This window comes from Lissotriton vulgaris, chromosome 1_1, assembly GCF_964263255.1.
Source record: "Lissotriton vulgaris chromosome 1_1, aLisVul1.2, whole genome shotgun sequence".
Lineage (NCBI taxonomy): Eukaryota > Metazoa > Chordata > Amphibia > Caudata > Salamandridae > Lissotriton > Lissotriton vulgaris.
In genome coordinates this window covers 1543681845-1543698418 of record NC_141685.1, presented here as the reverse complement: position 1 = coordinate 1543698418, position 16574 = coordinate 1543681845, and the positions used below count along the sequence as shown (strand labels likewise).

At 46.7% G+C, this 16574-nt stretch overlaps 1 protein-coding gene across 1 annotated transcript in view; it reads left to right on the top strand.

Moving 5' to 3' along the window:
* Positions 1–16574, top strand: part of OTOGL (otogelin like) — a 1110282-nt gene that overhangs the window by 267631 nt on the left and 826077 nt on the right. Inside the window, exons 14-15 of the mRNA XM_086931129.1 lie at positions 13119–13242; positions 14764–14941. Of these exons, the coding sequence (XP_086787255.1) occupies positions 13119–13242; positions 14764–14941 (302 nt within the window). The remainder of the gene's footprint in view (positions 1–13118; positions 13243–14763; positions 14942–16574) is intronic.

The following is a 16574-nucleotide window of genomic DNA, read 5'->3' as shown; positions in this document are numbered from 1 at the left end:
ACTGTGCAACATTCCGTCCATCAATTGTTGTTTTTGCATTTGTCACCCCGAGCTGGACGGGTATGGTCAGACGTGAGTCCCGTGCTCTCCAGGCCACTGGAATCAAGCTATCCTGGCTGGTGACAGCTGATAGCCAGAAACCGATCCTAGGATGCTTGATTCCAGTCCAGGGAAGACATGGCTTGGCAGTTCGGCCTGCACTGTTCCCATGAGGCACAGGGTCAAGACTATTTTGCATATGGCCATGTCTGAACTGGGGTGGTCTGGTGAGCAAACTAACGATGGATTAAACCCAGATCTGTGACTGGGGGTGAATGTTCTGCCATTGTGCAACATTCCATTCATCAATTGTTGTTTTGGCATTTGTCACCCCGAGTGGGACAGGTATGCTCAGACGTGAGTCCCGTGCTCTCCAGGCCACTGGAATCAAGTTATCCTGGCTGATGACGGCTGATAGCCAGAAACCAGTCCTAGAATGCTTGATTCCGGTCCAGGGAAGACATGGCCTGGCAGTTCGGGCTGGACTGTTCCCATGAGGCACAGCATCAAGACTGATTTGCATATGGCCATGTCTGAACTGGGGTGGTCTGGTGAGCAAAATAACAATGGATTAAACCCAGATCTGTGACTGGGGTTGAATGTTCTGCCATTGTGCAACATTCCGTCCATCAATTGTTGTTTTTGCATTTGCCACCCTGAGTGGGACGGGTATGCTCAGACTTGAGTCCTGTGCTCTCCAGGCCACTGGAATCAAGCTATCATGGCTGATGATGGCTGATAGCCAGAAATCAGTCCTAGAATGCTTGATTCCAGTCCAGGGAAGACATGACTTGGCAGTTCGGGCTGGACTGTTCCCATGAGGCACAGGGTCAAGACTGATTTGCATATGGCCATGTCTTAACTGGGGTGGTCTGGTGAGCAAAATATGGATGGATTAAACCCAGATATGTGACTGGGGGTGAATGTTCTGCCACTGTGCAACATTCCGTCCATCAATTGTTGTTTTTGCATTTGTTACCCCGAGTGGGACAGGTATGCTCAGATGTGAGTCCCGTGCTCTCCAGGCCACTGGAATCAAGCTATCCTGGCTGGTGACGGCTGATAGCCAGAAACCGATCCTAGGATGCTTGATTCCAGTCCAGGGAAGACATGGCTTGGCAGTTCGGGCTGGACTGTTCCCATGAGGCACAGGGTCAAGTCTGATTTGCATATGGCCATGTCTGAACTGGGGTGGTCTGGTGAGCAAAATAACGATGGATTAAACCCAGATATGAGACTGGGGGTGAATGTTCTGCCACTGTGCAACATTCCGTCCATCAATTGTTGTTTTTGCATTTGTCACCCCGAGCGGGACGGGTATGGTCAGACGTGAGTCCCGTGCTCTCCAGGCCACTGGAATCAAGCTATCCTGGCTGGTGACGGCTGATAGCCAGAAACCGATCCTAGGATGCTTGATTCCAGTCCAGGGAAGACATGGCTTGGCAGTTCAGGCTGGACTGTTCCCATGAGGCACAGGGCCAAGACTGATTTGCTGGCTGATGACAGCTGATAGCCAGAAACCAGTCCTAGAATGCTTGATTCCGGTCCAGGGAAGACATGGCCTGGCAGTTCGGGCTGGACTGTTCCCATGAGGCACAGCGTCAAGACTGATTTGCATATGGCCATGTCTGAACTGGGGTGGTCTGGTGAGCAAAATAACGATGGATTAAACCCAGATCTGTGACTGGGGGTGAATATTCTCCCATTGTGCAACATTCCGTCCATCAATTGTTGTTTTTGCATGTGCCACCCTGAGTGGGGTGGGTATGCTCAGACGTGAGTCCTGTGCTCTCCAGGCCACTGGAATCAAGCTATCATGGCTGATGATGGCTGATAGCCAGAAATCAGTCCTAGAATGCTTGATTCCAGTCCAGGGAAGACATGACTTGGCAGTTCGGGCTGGACTGTTCCCATGAGGCACAGGGTCAACACTGATTTGCATATGGCCATGTCTTAACTTCAAGTCAAGTCAAGTCAGAGAATTTATATAGCGCACTACCTACCCAGAGGGTCTCAAGGCGCTTAGAAATGGGAGGAGGTTTACTTGTCAAATATCCACGTTTTAAGTTGCTTTCTGAATGCTAGGTGGTGCTGGGTGAGGCGAAGGTAAGCGGGGAGTGAGTTCCATGTTTTAGCAGCCAGGTAAGAGAATGATCTGCCTCCCATGGTGGTCTTGTTGATGCGAGGTACAGTGGCGAGGGCTTGGCTGGAAGAGCGAAGTTGGCGGGAGGGGGTGTAGAAGGATAGTCGTGAGTTGAGGCATTCCGGTCCGATGTCGTAGAGTGATTTGTGTGCGTGGGTTAGCAGTCGGAAGGTGATTCTCTTATTGACGGGTAGCCAGTGGAGGTCTTTCAGGTGGCCAGAGATGTGTTCGTTGCGCGGGATGTCTAATATGATTCTGGCTGAGGCGTTTTGGATTCGTTGGAGTTTCTTCTGGAGTTTAGCGGACGTACCTGCGTAGAGGGTGTTTCCGTAGTCTAGACGGCTCGTGACTAGAGCATGGGTGACTGTTTTCCTTGTTTCGGTGGGGATCCAGCGAAATGTTTTTCTGAGCATGCGAAGAATGTTGAAGCAGGATGAGGTAACGGCGCTGACTTGTCTGTTCATTGAGAGTGAAGAATCCAGGATGACGCCTAGGTTCCGTGCGTGGTCTGTCGGGATGGGTGCTTTTCCAAGGGCTTCCGGCCACCAAGAGTCGTCCCATGCAGAGGGGGATGTACCTAAGATGAGGACTTCTGTTTTGTCTGAGTTCAGTTTCAGACGGCTTTGTTTCATCCATTCGGCAACTTCTTTCATTCCTTCGTGTAGGTTAGTCTTGGCGGTGCTGGGGTCATTGGTGAGAGAAAGGATTAGTTGAGTGTCATCCGCGTAAGAGATGATGTTGAGGTTGTGTTGGCGGGCGATGGCCGCGAGGGGGCTCATGTAAACGTTGAAGAGGGTGGGGCTGAGTGAGGATCCTTGAGGTACGCCACAGATGACTTCAGTAGCCTCGGACTTGAATGGTGGGAGGCGGACTCTCTGGGTTCTTCCGGTGAGGAACGAGGTGATCCATTCAAGTGCTTTTCCTTGTATTCCGATGTTATTGAGGCATTGTAACAGGGTGCTGTGACAAACTGTGTCGAATGCTGCCGAGAGGTCGAGGAGGATGAGGGCGACTGTGTCTCCATTGTCCAATAGAGTTCGAATGTCGTCTGTTGCTGCGATGAGGGCGGTCTCAGTGCTGTGTTTTGCTCGGAAGCCAGATTGTGAGGAGTCGAGGGATTTGTTGGCTTCGAGGAAAGCGGCGAGCTGGTTGTTGACGGCTTTCTCGATGACTTTGGCCGGGAATGGAAGGAGCGAAATGGGGCGGTAATTTTTGAGTTCGGTGGGGTCCGCTGTGGGTTTTTTCAGAAGGGCGGTGAGTTCAGCGTGTTTCCAGCTTTCCGGGAAGGTGGCGGAGTTGAAGGAGCAGTTGATGACGTCTCGTAGGTGCGGTGCTATGACGGAGTCTGCTTTGTTGAAGATGTGATGAGGACATGGGTCTGTGGGGGAGCCTGAGTGGATGGAATTCATCAGGCGGATTGTGTCCTCAGTAGAGATTGGGTTCCAGTCGTTGAGGGTGTTCACGGGGGGGGGAGTGTTCAGCAAATGGTTGGGTGGGTTGGTCTCCGGGTTGGTTGTCGAAGCTGTTGTGGATGTCTGCAATTTTGTTGTGGAAGAATGAGGCTAGGGAGTCGCAGAGGGCTTGAGAGGGGGTGATGTCGTTGGAGTTGGCTGGGGGGTTGGAGAATTCCTTGACGATGTTGAAGAGTTCCTTGCTGTTGTGGGCGTTGTTGTCAAGTCGATCCTTGAATGCTGTTTTCTTGGCCTTTCGGATTAGTTGGTGGTGAGTGCGGGCGGCGTTTTTGAAGGCGTCCCTGGTGCTAGTGGTTGGGTCTTTTTTCCAGTCCTTTTCAAGGGAGCGGCAGAGTTTCTTGGACTTCTTAAGATCATCGTTGAACCATGAGGCCTTCTTGTTGCCAGGTTTGCTTTGACGTTTTTTCAGTGGTGCTATGGTGTCGGCGGTGTTGGATAACCATAGGGTGAAGTTGGCGGCGGCTTGGTCTGGGTTAGAAGAGTGGGCTGGAGTGTTTCGAAGGAGCGATGCGGAGATCTGGTCGGTGGTGATCTTGTTCCAGTTTCTTTGCAGAGTTGGATGGAGGTGGTTAGTGGGTTTTGGCTTGTTGTAGGTGAAGTGAACGCAGCTGTGGTCAGTCCAGAGGAGATCCGTAGTGTGGCTGAAGGAGACATGATTGCTGGAGGTGAAGATGGGGTCGAGTGTGTGACCTGCGATGTGGGTGGGGGAAGTGACTAGTTGTTTAAGTCCGAGGTTGGCGAGGTTGTCCAAGAGGGTGGTGGTGTTGCGGTCGTTGATATTTTCGAGGTGAAAGTTGAGGTCTCCCAGAAGGATGTAGTCCGTGATGTCTTCACTGAATTTAGCGCGGGGTCCTGGTGGTCTGTAGAGGAGGGTGCCTCCGAGTGTGGTCTTGGGGTCGATGTGTATTTGGAAGTGGAGGTGTTCGGAGTTGGCGGGGTTGGTGTCAGAGCTGGTTGAGATGCGGATTGATTTCTTATGGACGATAGCGATGCTTCCTCCTGTGTGGCTGGTACGGTCTTTGCGTGTGATCTTATAGTCTTCCGGGATGGCAATGGTGATGTCTGGGGCGGAGGAAGCGTTCATCCATGTTTCCGTTAGGAAGGCGACGTCTGGAGAGATGGTGTCTAGTAGGTTCCATAGGTCAATGGCGTGCCTGTGCACCGAGCGGGTGTTGAGAAGGATGCATTGTATGTGGTTGGGGTCGGGTATCTGTGGTGTGGTCGTAGCGGAGATGTTGTCGGTGCCGCTGAATTTGCAGGAGTAGCAAGAGAATGGTCCATGGGTGTGTCCAGGAGCGGCTTGGACGCAGGTGGGGGCGCGACCGGGGTTAAGGGCTAGGAGGGTGGCGGCATCGTAGGTAATGCGGGAGGGATGGGCAGCGCGAGGGGCAGGGGGTCTGGCGCTGGGCGCGGTCCAGGCGTGGACGGGCAAAATATGGATGGATTAAACCCAGATATGTGACTGGGGGTGAATGTTCTGCCATTGTGCAACTTTCCGTCCATCAATTGTTGTTTTTGCATTTGTCACCCGAGTGGGACGGGTATGCTCAGACGTGAGTCCTGTCCTCTCCAGGCCACTGGAATCAAGCTATCCTGGCTGATGACGGCTGATAGCCAGAAACTGGTCCTACAATGCTTGATTCCGGTCGAGAGAAGACATGGCTTGGCAGTTCGGGCTAGACTGTTCCCATGAGGCACAGGGTTAAGACTGAGTTGCATATGGCCATGTCTGAACTGGGGTGGTCTGGTGAGCAAAATAACAATGGATTAAACACAGATCTGTGACTGGGGGTGAATGTTCTGCCATTGTGAAACATTCCCTCCATCAATTGTTGTTTTTGGATTTGTCACCCCTAGTGGGACGGGTATGCTCAGACGTGAGTCCCATGCTCTCCAGGCCACTGGAATCAAGCTATCCTGGCTGATGATGGCTGATAGCCAGAAACCGGTCCTAGGATGCTGGATTTCGGTCCAGGGACGACATGGCTTGGCAGTTCGGGCTGGACTGTTTCCTTGAGGCACAGGGCAAGACTGATTTGCATATGGCCATGTCTGAACTAGGGTGGTCTGGTGAGCAAAATAGCGATGGATTAAACCCAGATATGAGACTGGGGGTGAATGTTCTGCCACTGTGCAACATTCCGTCCATCAATTGTTGTTTTTGCATTTGTCACCCCGAGCTGGACGGGTATGGTCAGACGTGAGTCCCGTGCTCTCCAGGCCACTGGAATCAAGCTATCCTGGCTGGTGACAGCTGATAGCCAGAAACCGATCCTAGGATGCTTGATTCCAGTCCAGGGAAGACATGGCTTGGCAGTTCGGCCTGCACTGTTCCCATGAGGCACAGGGTCAAGACTATTTTGCATATGGCCATGTCTGAACTGGGGTGGTCTGGTGAGCAAACTAACGATGGATTAAACCCAGATCTGTGACTGGGGGTGAATGTTCTGCCATTGTGCAACATTCCATTCATCAATTGTTGTTTTGGCATTTGTCACCCCGAGTGGGACAGGTATGCTCAGACGTGAGTCCCGTGCTCTCCAGGCCACTGGAATCAAGTTATCCTGGCTGATGACGGCTGATAGCCAGAAACCAGTCCTAGAATGCTTGATTCCGGTCCAGGGAAGACATGGCCTGGCAGTTCGGGCTGGACTGTTCCCATGAGGCACAGCATCAAGACTGATTTGCATATGGCCATGTCTGAACTGGGGTGGTCTGGTGAGCAAAATAACAATGGATTAAACCCAGATCTGTGACTGGGGTTGAATGTTCTGCCATTGTGCAACATTCCGTCCATCAATTGTTGTTTTTGCATTTGCCACCCTGAGTGGGACGGGTATGCTCAGACTTGAGTCCTGTGCTCTCCAGGCCACTGGAATCAAGCTATCATGGCTGATGATGGCTGATAGCCAGAAATCAGTCCTAGAATGCTTGATTCCAGTCCAGGGAAGACATGACTTGGCAGATCGGGCTGGACTGTTCCCATGAGGCACAGGGTCAAGACTGATTTGCATATGGCCATGTCTTAACTGGGGTGGTCTGGTGAGCAAAATATGGATGGATTAAACCCAGATATGTGACTGGGGGTGAATGTTCTGCCACTGTGCAACATTCCGTCCATCAATTGTTGTTTTTGCATTTGTTACCCCGAGTGGGACAGGTATGCTCAGATGTGAGTCCCGTGCTCTCCAGGCCACTAGAATCAAGCTATCCTGGCTGGTGACGGCTGATAGCCAGAAACCGATCCTAGGATGCTTGATTCCAGTCCAGGGAAGACATGGCTTGGCAGTTCGGGCTGGACTGTTCCCATGAGGCACAGGGTCAAGTCTGATTTGCATATGGCCATGTCTGAACTGGGGTGGTCTGGTGAGCAAAATAACGATGGATTAAACCCAGATATGAGACTGGGGGTGAATGTTCTGCCACTGTGCAACATTCCGTCCATCAATTGTTGTTTTTGCATTTGTCACCCCGAGCGGGACGGGTATGGTCAGACGTGAGTCCCGTGCTCTCCAGGCCACTGGAATCAAGCTATCCTGGCTGGTGACGGCTGATAGCCAGAAACCGATCCTAGGATGCTTGATTCCAGTCCAGGGAAGACATGGCTTGGCAGTTCAGGCTGGACTGTTCCCATGAGGCACAGGGCCAAGACTGATTTGCATATGGCCATGTCTGAACTGAGGTAGTCTGGTGAGTAAACTAATGATGGATTAAACTCAGATCTGTGACTGGGGGTGAATGTTCTGCCATTGTGCAACATTCCGTCCATCAATTGTTGTTTTTGTATTTGTCACCCCGAGTGCGACTGGTATGCTCAGACGTGAGTCCCGTGCTCTCCAAGCCACTGGAATCAAGCTATCCTGGCTGATGAAGGCTGATAGCCAGAAACCGGTCCTAGGATGCTTGATTCCGGTACAGGTAAGTCATGGCTTGGCAGTTCGAGCTTGTGTAACGACCTGGAGGTCTCAGGGTCAGTAACAGAAACGCACAAGGATGACACAACCACTTGAGTAAGTACTGTTATTTAAGGACGGTATATCAATACAAGTAGGTAAAGCAAAATAAAGTCACTGGAATCCTCCAGCCTAGATACGTTACCAACCCACAGCACTGATGGTCTAGACCGTCCTCTGCATGTATCCCGGTCCCGACGTACTCCAACAGAGGGCAGATCACAATGGCCGAAAATGCCACTCGATATGCTGTGAGGGGCACGCTGTGGAAAGGAGAGCACAGAGGAGTAAGGGAAACACCCAGCCGGGGTCTCTACCTAAAGGGAGCAGCCGCTCTACCTCTTCCTCTACTGCACCGGGACGCTGAGACACCTCCTGGTGTTGCGTCACCGATGCCCAAATACAATGTAATGCTGAGATCGAGAGCAGCCGCTCTATCGACCTAGGGTACTCTTTGGCTGTGACGCGGAAAACACCTCCAGGCGTGCGTCACAGCAGTTCTCTCTGCAACACGGGTCGGGCTGGGAGCTTCGGCTCACACCAACCGTCACCCGTGGGTACTAGTTTGAACCACGCCAGTACCTCCAGTGGGCGCGTTCACAACGTAGGTAACAAGGGATCTGTAATCTCCACGGCGGCTGGGAGCGGCTGCTCCAATCAGCGTCCGTGTAAAGGTGTACAGCCGAGTCAAAGCGGTAGTCAAAGAAATCTCGGGAAAGCTTATGGGACTGAAACAGGGTATATAAGGCAAGACACGGCTCAGGGAGTGACGACTCGACCTACCTCCGTTCTTCCTGGACGCACAGTCTGCTTCCTTCTCTCGCCGGAACGCTGCCAACCTACAAGCGGTGCAGACTGTGGATTCTCAATATCCGACAGCGTTCTTCCTCCCCGGTTCCTCCTTTATGGGCGTGTTTCCATGTGTTATGCAACGGCTCTCCCGTTTGCATAACTCGCACGCGCTAAGCCTTCTGGGAGTCGTAGTCCATTTTCGCCGGTCACGGCTTTTCCCCCCGCACGACGGGGATTCCTGACAGCTTGACTGTTCCCATGAGGCACAGGGTCAAGGCTGATTTGTATATGGCCATGTCTGAACTGGGGTGGTCTGGTGAGCAAAATAACGATGGATTAAACCCAGATGTTTGACTGGGGGGGAATGTTTTGCCATTGTGCAACATTCCGTCCAGCAATTGTTATTTTTGCATTTGTCACCCCATGTGGGACGGGTATGCTCAGACATGAGTCCCGTGCTCCCCAGACCACTGGAATCTAGCTATCCTGGCTGATGAAGGCTGATAGCCAGAAACCGGTTCTCTGTAGCTTGTTTCTGGTCCAGGGGAGACATGGCTTGGCAGTTCGGTCTGGACTGTTCGCATGAGGCACAGGGTCAAGACTGATTTGCATATGGCCATGTCTGAATTGGGGTGGTCTGGTGAGCAAAATAGCAATGGATTAAACCCAGATCTGTGACTGGGGGTGAATGTTCAGCCATTGTGCAAGATTCCGTCCATCAATTGTTGTTTTTGCATTTCTCTATCAATCCAGGCACACTTCACTAAGATCTCCAACATGCGTCTTGAGCTGTTTGCTCTGTTTTCCGGCCTTTCTTCCAGCATTTTGGGGTTGGGCGAGTCATATAATGGTTCAGTATATAGTCTTAGCTCCCTTGGGACCATGCTTTTGTCTAAATAATCTTGCAGTGAGATACCCACCCACCATTTAGATATTTCCAATGTGCGCATTATCTCTAATCTCTTAAGTTTCTCTTCACTGCACTGGTCTTTGTTTAGTTCCTTATGCTGAGTGTCTCCAATCCCTGGTCCTCGAGCAAACAGCGACTGTGCCGCTGCCCTTAACGCTATATCCTCCTCCATGTTTTGGCTATATTCATAAAATAGATAGACTCTCTTTATGATGTAGTATCTGTGTATTAGTCTCCTGTTCAGTATACTCTCTGCGTCCCCTGGAATAAATGGCAAGTTTGAATTTGAATTTGAATTTAAAAACATTTGTATAGCGCGCTTATACCACGCGGTTTCTTGGCGCTTTTTAGATTGCGAGGAGATTGAAGTTCTTTCTGGTGCATCTGAATTAAATTCCACTTCTGAGTGAACTACAAAAATGTGTTCCAAATTTATCAACGGGCTCTAAACAGAGCCCCACACTTGTATCTCAAAGTGGTATTTGATGTAACCAATGGCGCATCACTGGACTGGGCTCCAATTACTGATGCCAGCCAGAGACGCCAGACCAACAATCACCTGCAACCTGTTGTTGGCTTTTGGATGCCGCGAGACCTCCGTTGCCTGCCAATCCCTCCCCGAAGTGACAATGCGGTGCTGTGAACTTATCTCTGGGACACATCTGCTCGGCCCCTTCCAATAGCGTGTTGTCGCCAACTTCAGTAGGTTGCACAATGGAAGCGCCCGGTCCCAAATAGTTCTTCTATAAACTTCTGACATTGACGTTGCTCCTTCCAGAACTGTTGACCCGTGGAAAGTGGTGCGTACGCTGGCAAAACCCACTGGCAAACAATATTCGTTGTTTTCAAACTTCTATAATGATCTCTCAGGATATGGAAAGGAATGCTGACAGTAATCCACAGTGCGTGTTTTGGCTGCCACAGCCTTGTTCACATGTGGAGATACCACCATGACCATGACAGAGAATAGAAAATAAACATAGGAGTCCTGTTTACACCAGTTACAATTGGTGTCGGTCATCTTGTAAGCGTAAAATTCATAAAATACCACTCTTGATGCTGAGTACATAAAAGAATATAAAAATGCATTTTCTAGATATATAATTAAACGAAAGTACTATGACATTCTGTCAAATACGTTATTCGTACCAGTGAGCTTGCAAGGATGTCTGATGTCAGTTAGGAATACTATTCCAAGATGGCCTCATATCAAAATTAAATCATAAGTAAATAGTAGACATGAGAAGGGACATAGAGTTATTAACAATGTCATGCATAGATATACATTCAATAAATATCCAATAAACATTGTTGCCTGTTGTGCTTGCCCTCTGCAAACAGTAAACGCAATTCATGGTCATGTTAAATATCACACCGCATCGCAAGTCAAAATATGATTTGTGCAACCTCCATGTCGCAGGGTTAATGTCCCCATTTGTCACTACCCTATATGTTGCCTCCGGCAATATGCGGATGATTCTACCTGATTTAACCAGTGTTATAGAATAATATATTACTGTGAGACTAGAGGGGACCTCAGAGAGTACCGGCCAGAATTTGCTCACATTAATAATTATTCTGTATTTTGTTGTACTTGCCATATTTTGGTGCAATGAGTGACGCTTAGTCCGATCTTCCAGATCAGCTATTTAATGAGCCCTCAAGCAAGCCTCTTCTTGAATTCTAGGCTCACACCTTCTCTACGTTGTACTAAACCATAAACGTATTTGTGCATATAAGTCTAACTTGAACGCATGAAAGTCATGTGTGATGACACAGTGTACTTTTCTTCATGCAAACTCGATTTACTGATGCAGAATTTCTGCTGATGAGGCAGAATGTCTTCATTTGGAAAGCCAGGGTGAGGGGCAGGTTTGTGGGCATTCTTGGGTAGTTCTATGTGGAAGAATTGAGTAGCTCGAAACTTTTAAATTTGCAGGTATTTATAAATGATTTACAGGCAGGTTCTCACCCTGGAAATGTAAGCACACTTAATTGTTGAGAAGGCCGGAGGTAATCATCTGTAACAACAGAGAAGAGTGTTATAACAAGTTTGAAGATGAAGTTTGTGTTTTCAGTGGTAGACTTTAAAACGAAAACAATGCAAAAGATTGCATAGTAGATACTTTTAAAAAAATAGGACCAATATTTCTGAAGCATCTGTAAGAAAGCCTATGTGCATGTGTTTCATTACTTTTTCAACAAAAAATAATTGGAAATCCAATAACATGTCTTTATGGATTCAGAAAAATAACCAGTGCATGCACAAGGGTGAATAACAAATAGTACTGTGTCTTTGTGACAGGTTAAGGCATCCAAACAGTAAACACTGCCTAAACAAAAATCGCCATAAACCAGCAAATAAAATGCCAATTTCAACAAAGTAATAAATCAAACAACACAGTGAATTTCAAGCTACATGTTTCATCGGCACTCAATCGAATTGATTACTTGGTGCCCCATCATCAAAACTGAATAGACCACAAATAGGACAGTTTTACCATTCATGAAACGCTGTGCCTTAATGAACAGTACAACAAAACAATGGCAGACCAGGAACAACACATGAAAGTCGATGGCTAAAGGGGGCTGACCCTAAGCCCTGCCTATCTCTGTATTTGTTATTGTAGTTTTTTGGATGATGGATAAGGTAAGGTCTGCAGATGATTAAAACTGTCGGTCACCACAAGAACATTTACATTCAATTAATGCATGCAGAATTCTAGATATTTTAAAGCTCTTCATACAGACATCAGTATGTATTTAGGGACTTTAAATACTAGAGGCCAGATGTAGGAAGCCTAATTCCGGTCGGTAACGGCAGAAATGACCGAATTCCGTCCGTTACCGACCGGAATTACGCTTTTTAGATGTAGGTGGCGAAATTGTAGGATTCAGTAATTTGCCGAATCAGTAACTTAACCCCTTCGCTGCGGCGGCTATTCCGCCGCAGCGCTAAGGGGGAGGGGGGCCGCGCGGTGGGCACATGCTGGTGACGGAACCGCTCCGTCACCAGCCGCGGTTGAGCTGTGCTCATGACGGAGCGGTTCCGTCATGGCCCCGCCCGCTCAATAGAACGCGCCGCGCAGGCGCGAAACCAGCGCCGCGCAGTCACTGCGGCCGGGCCATGACGGAACTGCTCCGTCATCAGCACAGTGCCACCGCGGCTGATATCGGAGCGGTTCCGTCATCAGCATGGAACGAGTTAAGGAATCGGTAAATTACCGAATTCTTAGCTTAGTGATTCTAAAATACCGAATCTGTAAAATTCGGTATTTTAGAATCGGTAAATGTAGATTACCTACATATGGCCCCAAGTTATCAACATTTTTTATGGACCGGGTGTGAATCAATATGTATCTGAACAATATGACCTTGGTGACGTTAAGAAAGAAATTCTACAGTAGTTTGTGATTAACTATTCTTTTTCCACAGTGTGAATAGAGGAGAGGCTAATGTTGTAGTACTATCTTTACTTGGAGCCAAGGTTCATACTGAACACTTATGCTCAGTTCTGCTTGCTAACATAGGTCATGCATGTTAGGAAAGTAAATTCAAATGATTCCCAATTTTGCATGCTCATGATGTTTATGTTTTAGCAGTGTATGGTATTACTATGTTTCCCTGGATTCACGGAATCACTGTGAATTAGATCAGTTGTAGGTGTCTTCTTAAAGTGTGTAGGACGAACCCTTTTAGAGGAAAAATAAGATTACAAAAATATTGAATTTGAATTGCAATGTGTAATACACTCATTTCAGCAGTTGTTGTCTCACTAACATGTTTACTTTGTATGCTTTTCATTCCAGAATTTGGACCGCAGTTGCATACAGTCCATAACGCTAGTACTTGAAGATGACCTGAATAAACAAGCAACGATTATGAGGGGCGGTGAAGTACAGTTTGGCCCAAATCAGGGTGTCGGCCTTCTCGGTAAGAAGTACACCACAGTTCAAACCAACACAACACGAATGTTGAACACACTTAGGAATGAGGTCTAAAGAACAGTGGCAATTTGTCACTACTTTTCAATTGGAATTCACTGAACAAACATGAGGGAAGAGCCAAGTACAGAACTTTTCATGAGTGACCTGAATTCTTCATCCTTCAGGTAGCATGCAGTCTAACACAGGTGCAGTGCTTGCTTACTGTTTGATAGAGTAATGGTGTTTTGCGTTTGTGTGTGCTTACTATGCACTACTGAACAACCCTGACATTCAGCCTTAAACAGAAAACAAGAAAATAAATATTCGAGAGGCCTCTGTTAGATTTCCTATCTTATTTAAAGGAAGTGATTAGTGTACAAATACATAATACCAGCTGCCTATGTGCACTTGTTTTGACAAATGGAATTGCATTCTGAAAAGGGTATTATACTGTTACCAGCATTTTTGAAAGTTCAGTAATATTGTCCTTCCCTGTTTCAATAATTCAATTGTTCACTGTCAGCCATGTCACTTTCTCCACCATTTCCCACAGAACAGGATGTCATTGATATGAAAGGGATGGGGGATTGGATTCACTTATGGAAAGGGGTAGATCAGGGTGCCGGTAATGTTGAGTGGACAGTTGAATGAGTTGGAAAACGTAGTCTTTGATGCAGCTGTTATCGTGTTTGAAGCTCCTACTTTAAGTTACACCAAGATGAGCTTGCAATATTGCAAGATGTTCTCTGCATATAAAAACTTATGTTGAGCTATTGACACAATTGTTTCCGAGGATGGTGACTGTTGCAAATGGATTACGCTCATTGAGCTCTTTCAGATTTTTTTGGCCAGATTTGTTTGCTTTTTGATCAGTCGGTTTTGGACTTTTTACTGTAGGTTAGTCTCATTACTTGTGTCTCACCTACGGTAATCACATTGTAAATGGACTCTGCATGTTTACAGCCAGTGTCCACGTTTTAAGATAAGGCTGGTGCTACCCAGCGAGGGTAATGGAAACTTGACTGGTTACACATGAACCTGTGTGCGCATGTGTGTGCCCCCTAGTGCAGGCTGTGTGTGTGACCCCGTCTTGCGCAACCCAGTAATTGCGTACAGGTAGCCTGGTAAAAGAGGGGATTCTACAAAGTTAAATGTTGACCTGGGATAAGCCTCATAATGTTAGTGAGCACTCATAGGTAAGGTCAGAAGGGTTTACTGTTTTATCTGCATTGTCACTGCATTATATACATGGGGGAACTACCTTAAGAGGCAGTTTTGCTTTCTATAGGCCTACAAAGTCCAGTAATTTGTCAAACCCGGGTGAAACATGTACACCAAGATTAAATATGCAAGTCTCAAGAGGTTTTATGATATTTATGGATGTCAACAAGGCTGTCAAATAGTTAGTGTAGTTAGCCAGAGTTGTATTCAATTAAACATATTTGAAATGCTTCATTCATTCTCCAATCAAAACGCTATAGTATAATAACTATATATATATATATGTTTATTCTTCTATCCTTTGTAGGAGATATTGAAATCCGGAATCTGTCCTCTATGTTTGTACAGCTAAATACACGGTTTGGTTTAAGGATCCGATTTTCAAAAGATGGAGAACGGCTTTATATACAGGCTAATAGTACATGGAAGAGGAGAACACTGGGACTGTGTGGAACATTTAATGGGAACCTGAGAGATGATTTTCTGTAAGTGTTAATAATTCACTATATGTCTAACGTAAAGGTTGTTCTTTCCTACAGGTTCTGGCCATGGGGTTCCTATAACAGTTCTGTCACACTCCATTTCTTTTGAAACAAAACTGCTCTATTGATCGGTGCCAACATGTCTCTCCATTTACACAAAAACTGTTCTAACTTGTGTTAATACAAACCAAAATCTGACAACTATTTTTAGCACTTTGCTCCTTTTGTTTTATAGGGTAGTTTTAATTGCGTGCCTAACTTCAAAATGTACACATAGTGGACTAATGTTTTTTCCTATGTGGATTATGTATCATCTAATTGTGCCTAGTTTACAACGTAATTTTTACATCAAACCCTCTACCAACAAAGAATACAGTTGTGGTTGCCCCTGATCCCTGACAGCTGGAAGCTTCATCAAGAAAAGGCATGAAGTACTCCCTTTAGGTAGCTGTTCTTTAGGGGCATAGATTGGTCAGTAACATTGAGGGGTATGAGCTTCAGATTTCCCCACAATCATGCAGCCATATAAATATATATAATATATAAATATACCAACCTAATTTTTAGCCTACACTTTCAAATTCCTTCACATTTACAGAGTGTTATAACATTTTTAATTAAAAATTGTGCTTTTCTATGTACATATACTTTACCAAATGATGTAATATAGAAGATTAATAAACAGTTACAGACTGTCATGCGACCTCCTGTCCGCAAACCCTCAGGGGTCAGCGGACTGCAGGTTAACAACTGCTGCTTAAAGGTTTTGTAGATTTTAATTTTGTTTAGTTATGCAAATCACCTACGGCAGAAGTGCCCGGTAAGGATTCCGTCATCCGACCCAAAACTGTGCTCATGTAGGCCCTGGAAGGTCCTGCCTTTAGGCCTGCCCATGACAGTACACTCTCTACCACATAACATTCCATGTTCTGCATTACGTACCAGTCCTGGTTTTCACCTTACCATAGTGGGACATGTAGTTAGTACTCTTGTCTAACTTTACCCAGATTTTGTTTAGGAGGTGGAGTTCTGTCCAGCTACTTTGATATTTGTTTCTATAGCTATACTGACGTGTTCAGACTTGTTCCCTCAACTTGTCACCCTCTTAAATCCCTTCGGCACTCTGTTTCTGGTTTTCCTTTTTAGGTCTCGCCTATGTAGTGCATTACACTAAAGGGGGTTTAACCCATGCAGTCGCGGGGACCTGGTCGCTATGTGGTACATATAGATACGGGGTCCCCGCAAGAAGGTGTATTGTACTAGATATACTGGCACATTAAACAAAATTCAAAAATAAAGTACACATATTTATGAAACTTACACAGTATTGTAATTTATTAGCAACACTGAGCACCTAAACTGATGACAAATACTTAATATTAATTGATCTATTAAGAAGCCCCAAGGAGAGGGGAGAAAGGAAAAGGAAGGAGGGTGCTTAAAGATGTGAAGTACAAAAAGAAATAGTCATATTCAGTCAGATCGATCAGATAATTACAAACAAAAATCAAACATTTCAGATGCAACAAACCGAAATTTGTGGCCAAAATTGAAACAAACAACTTAGGAAGACATTCCACGGTCACAACCTATCAATAGGAACGTCAGGGACTTGAACCGGATGTCAAAAATAAAC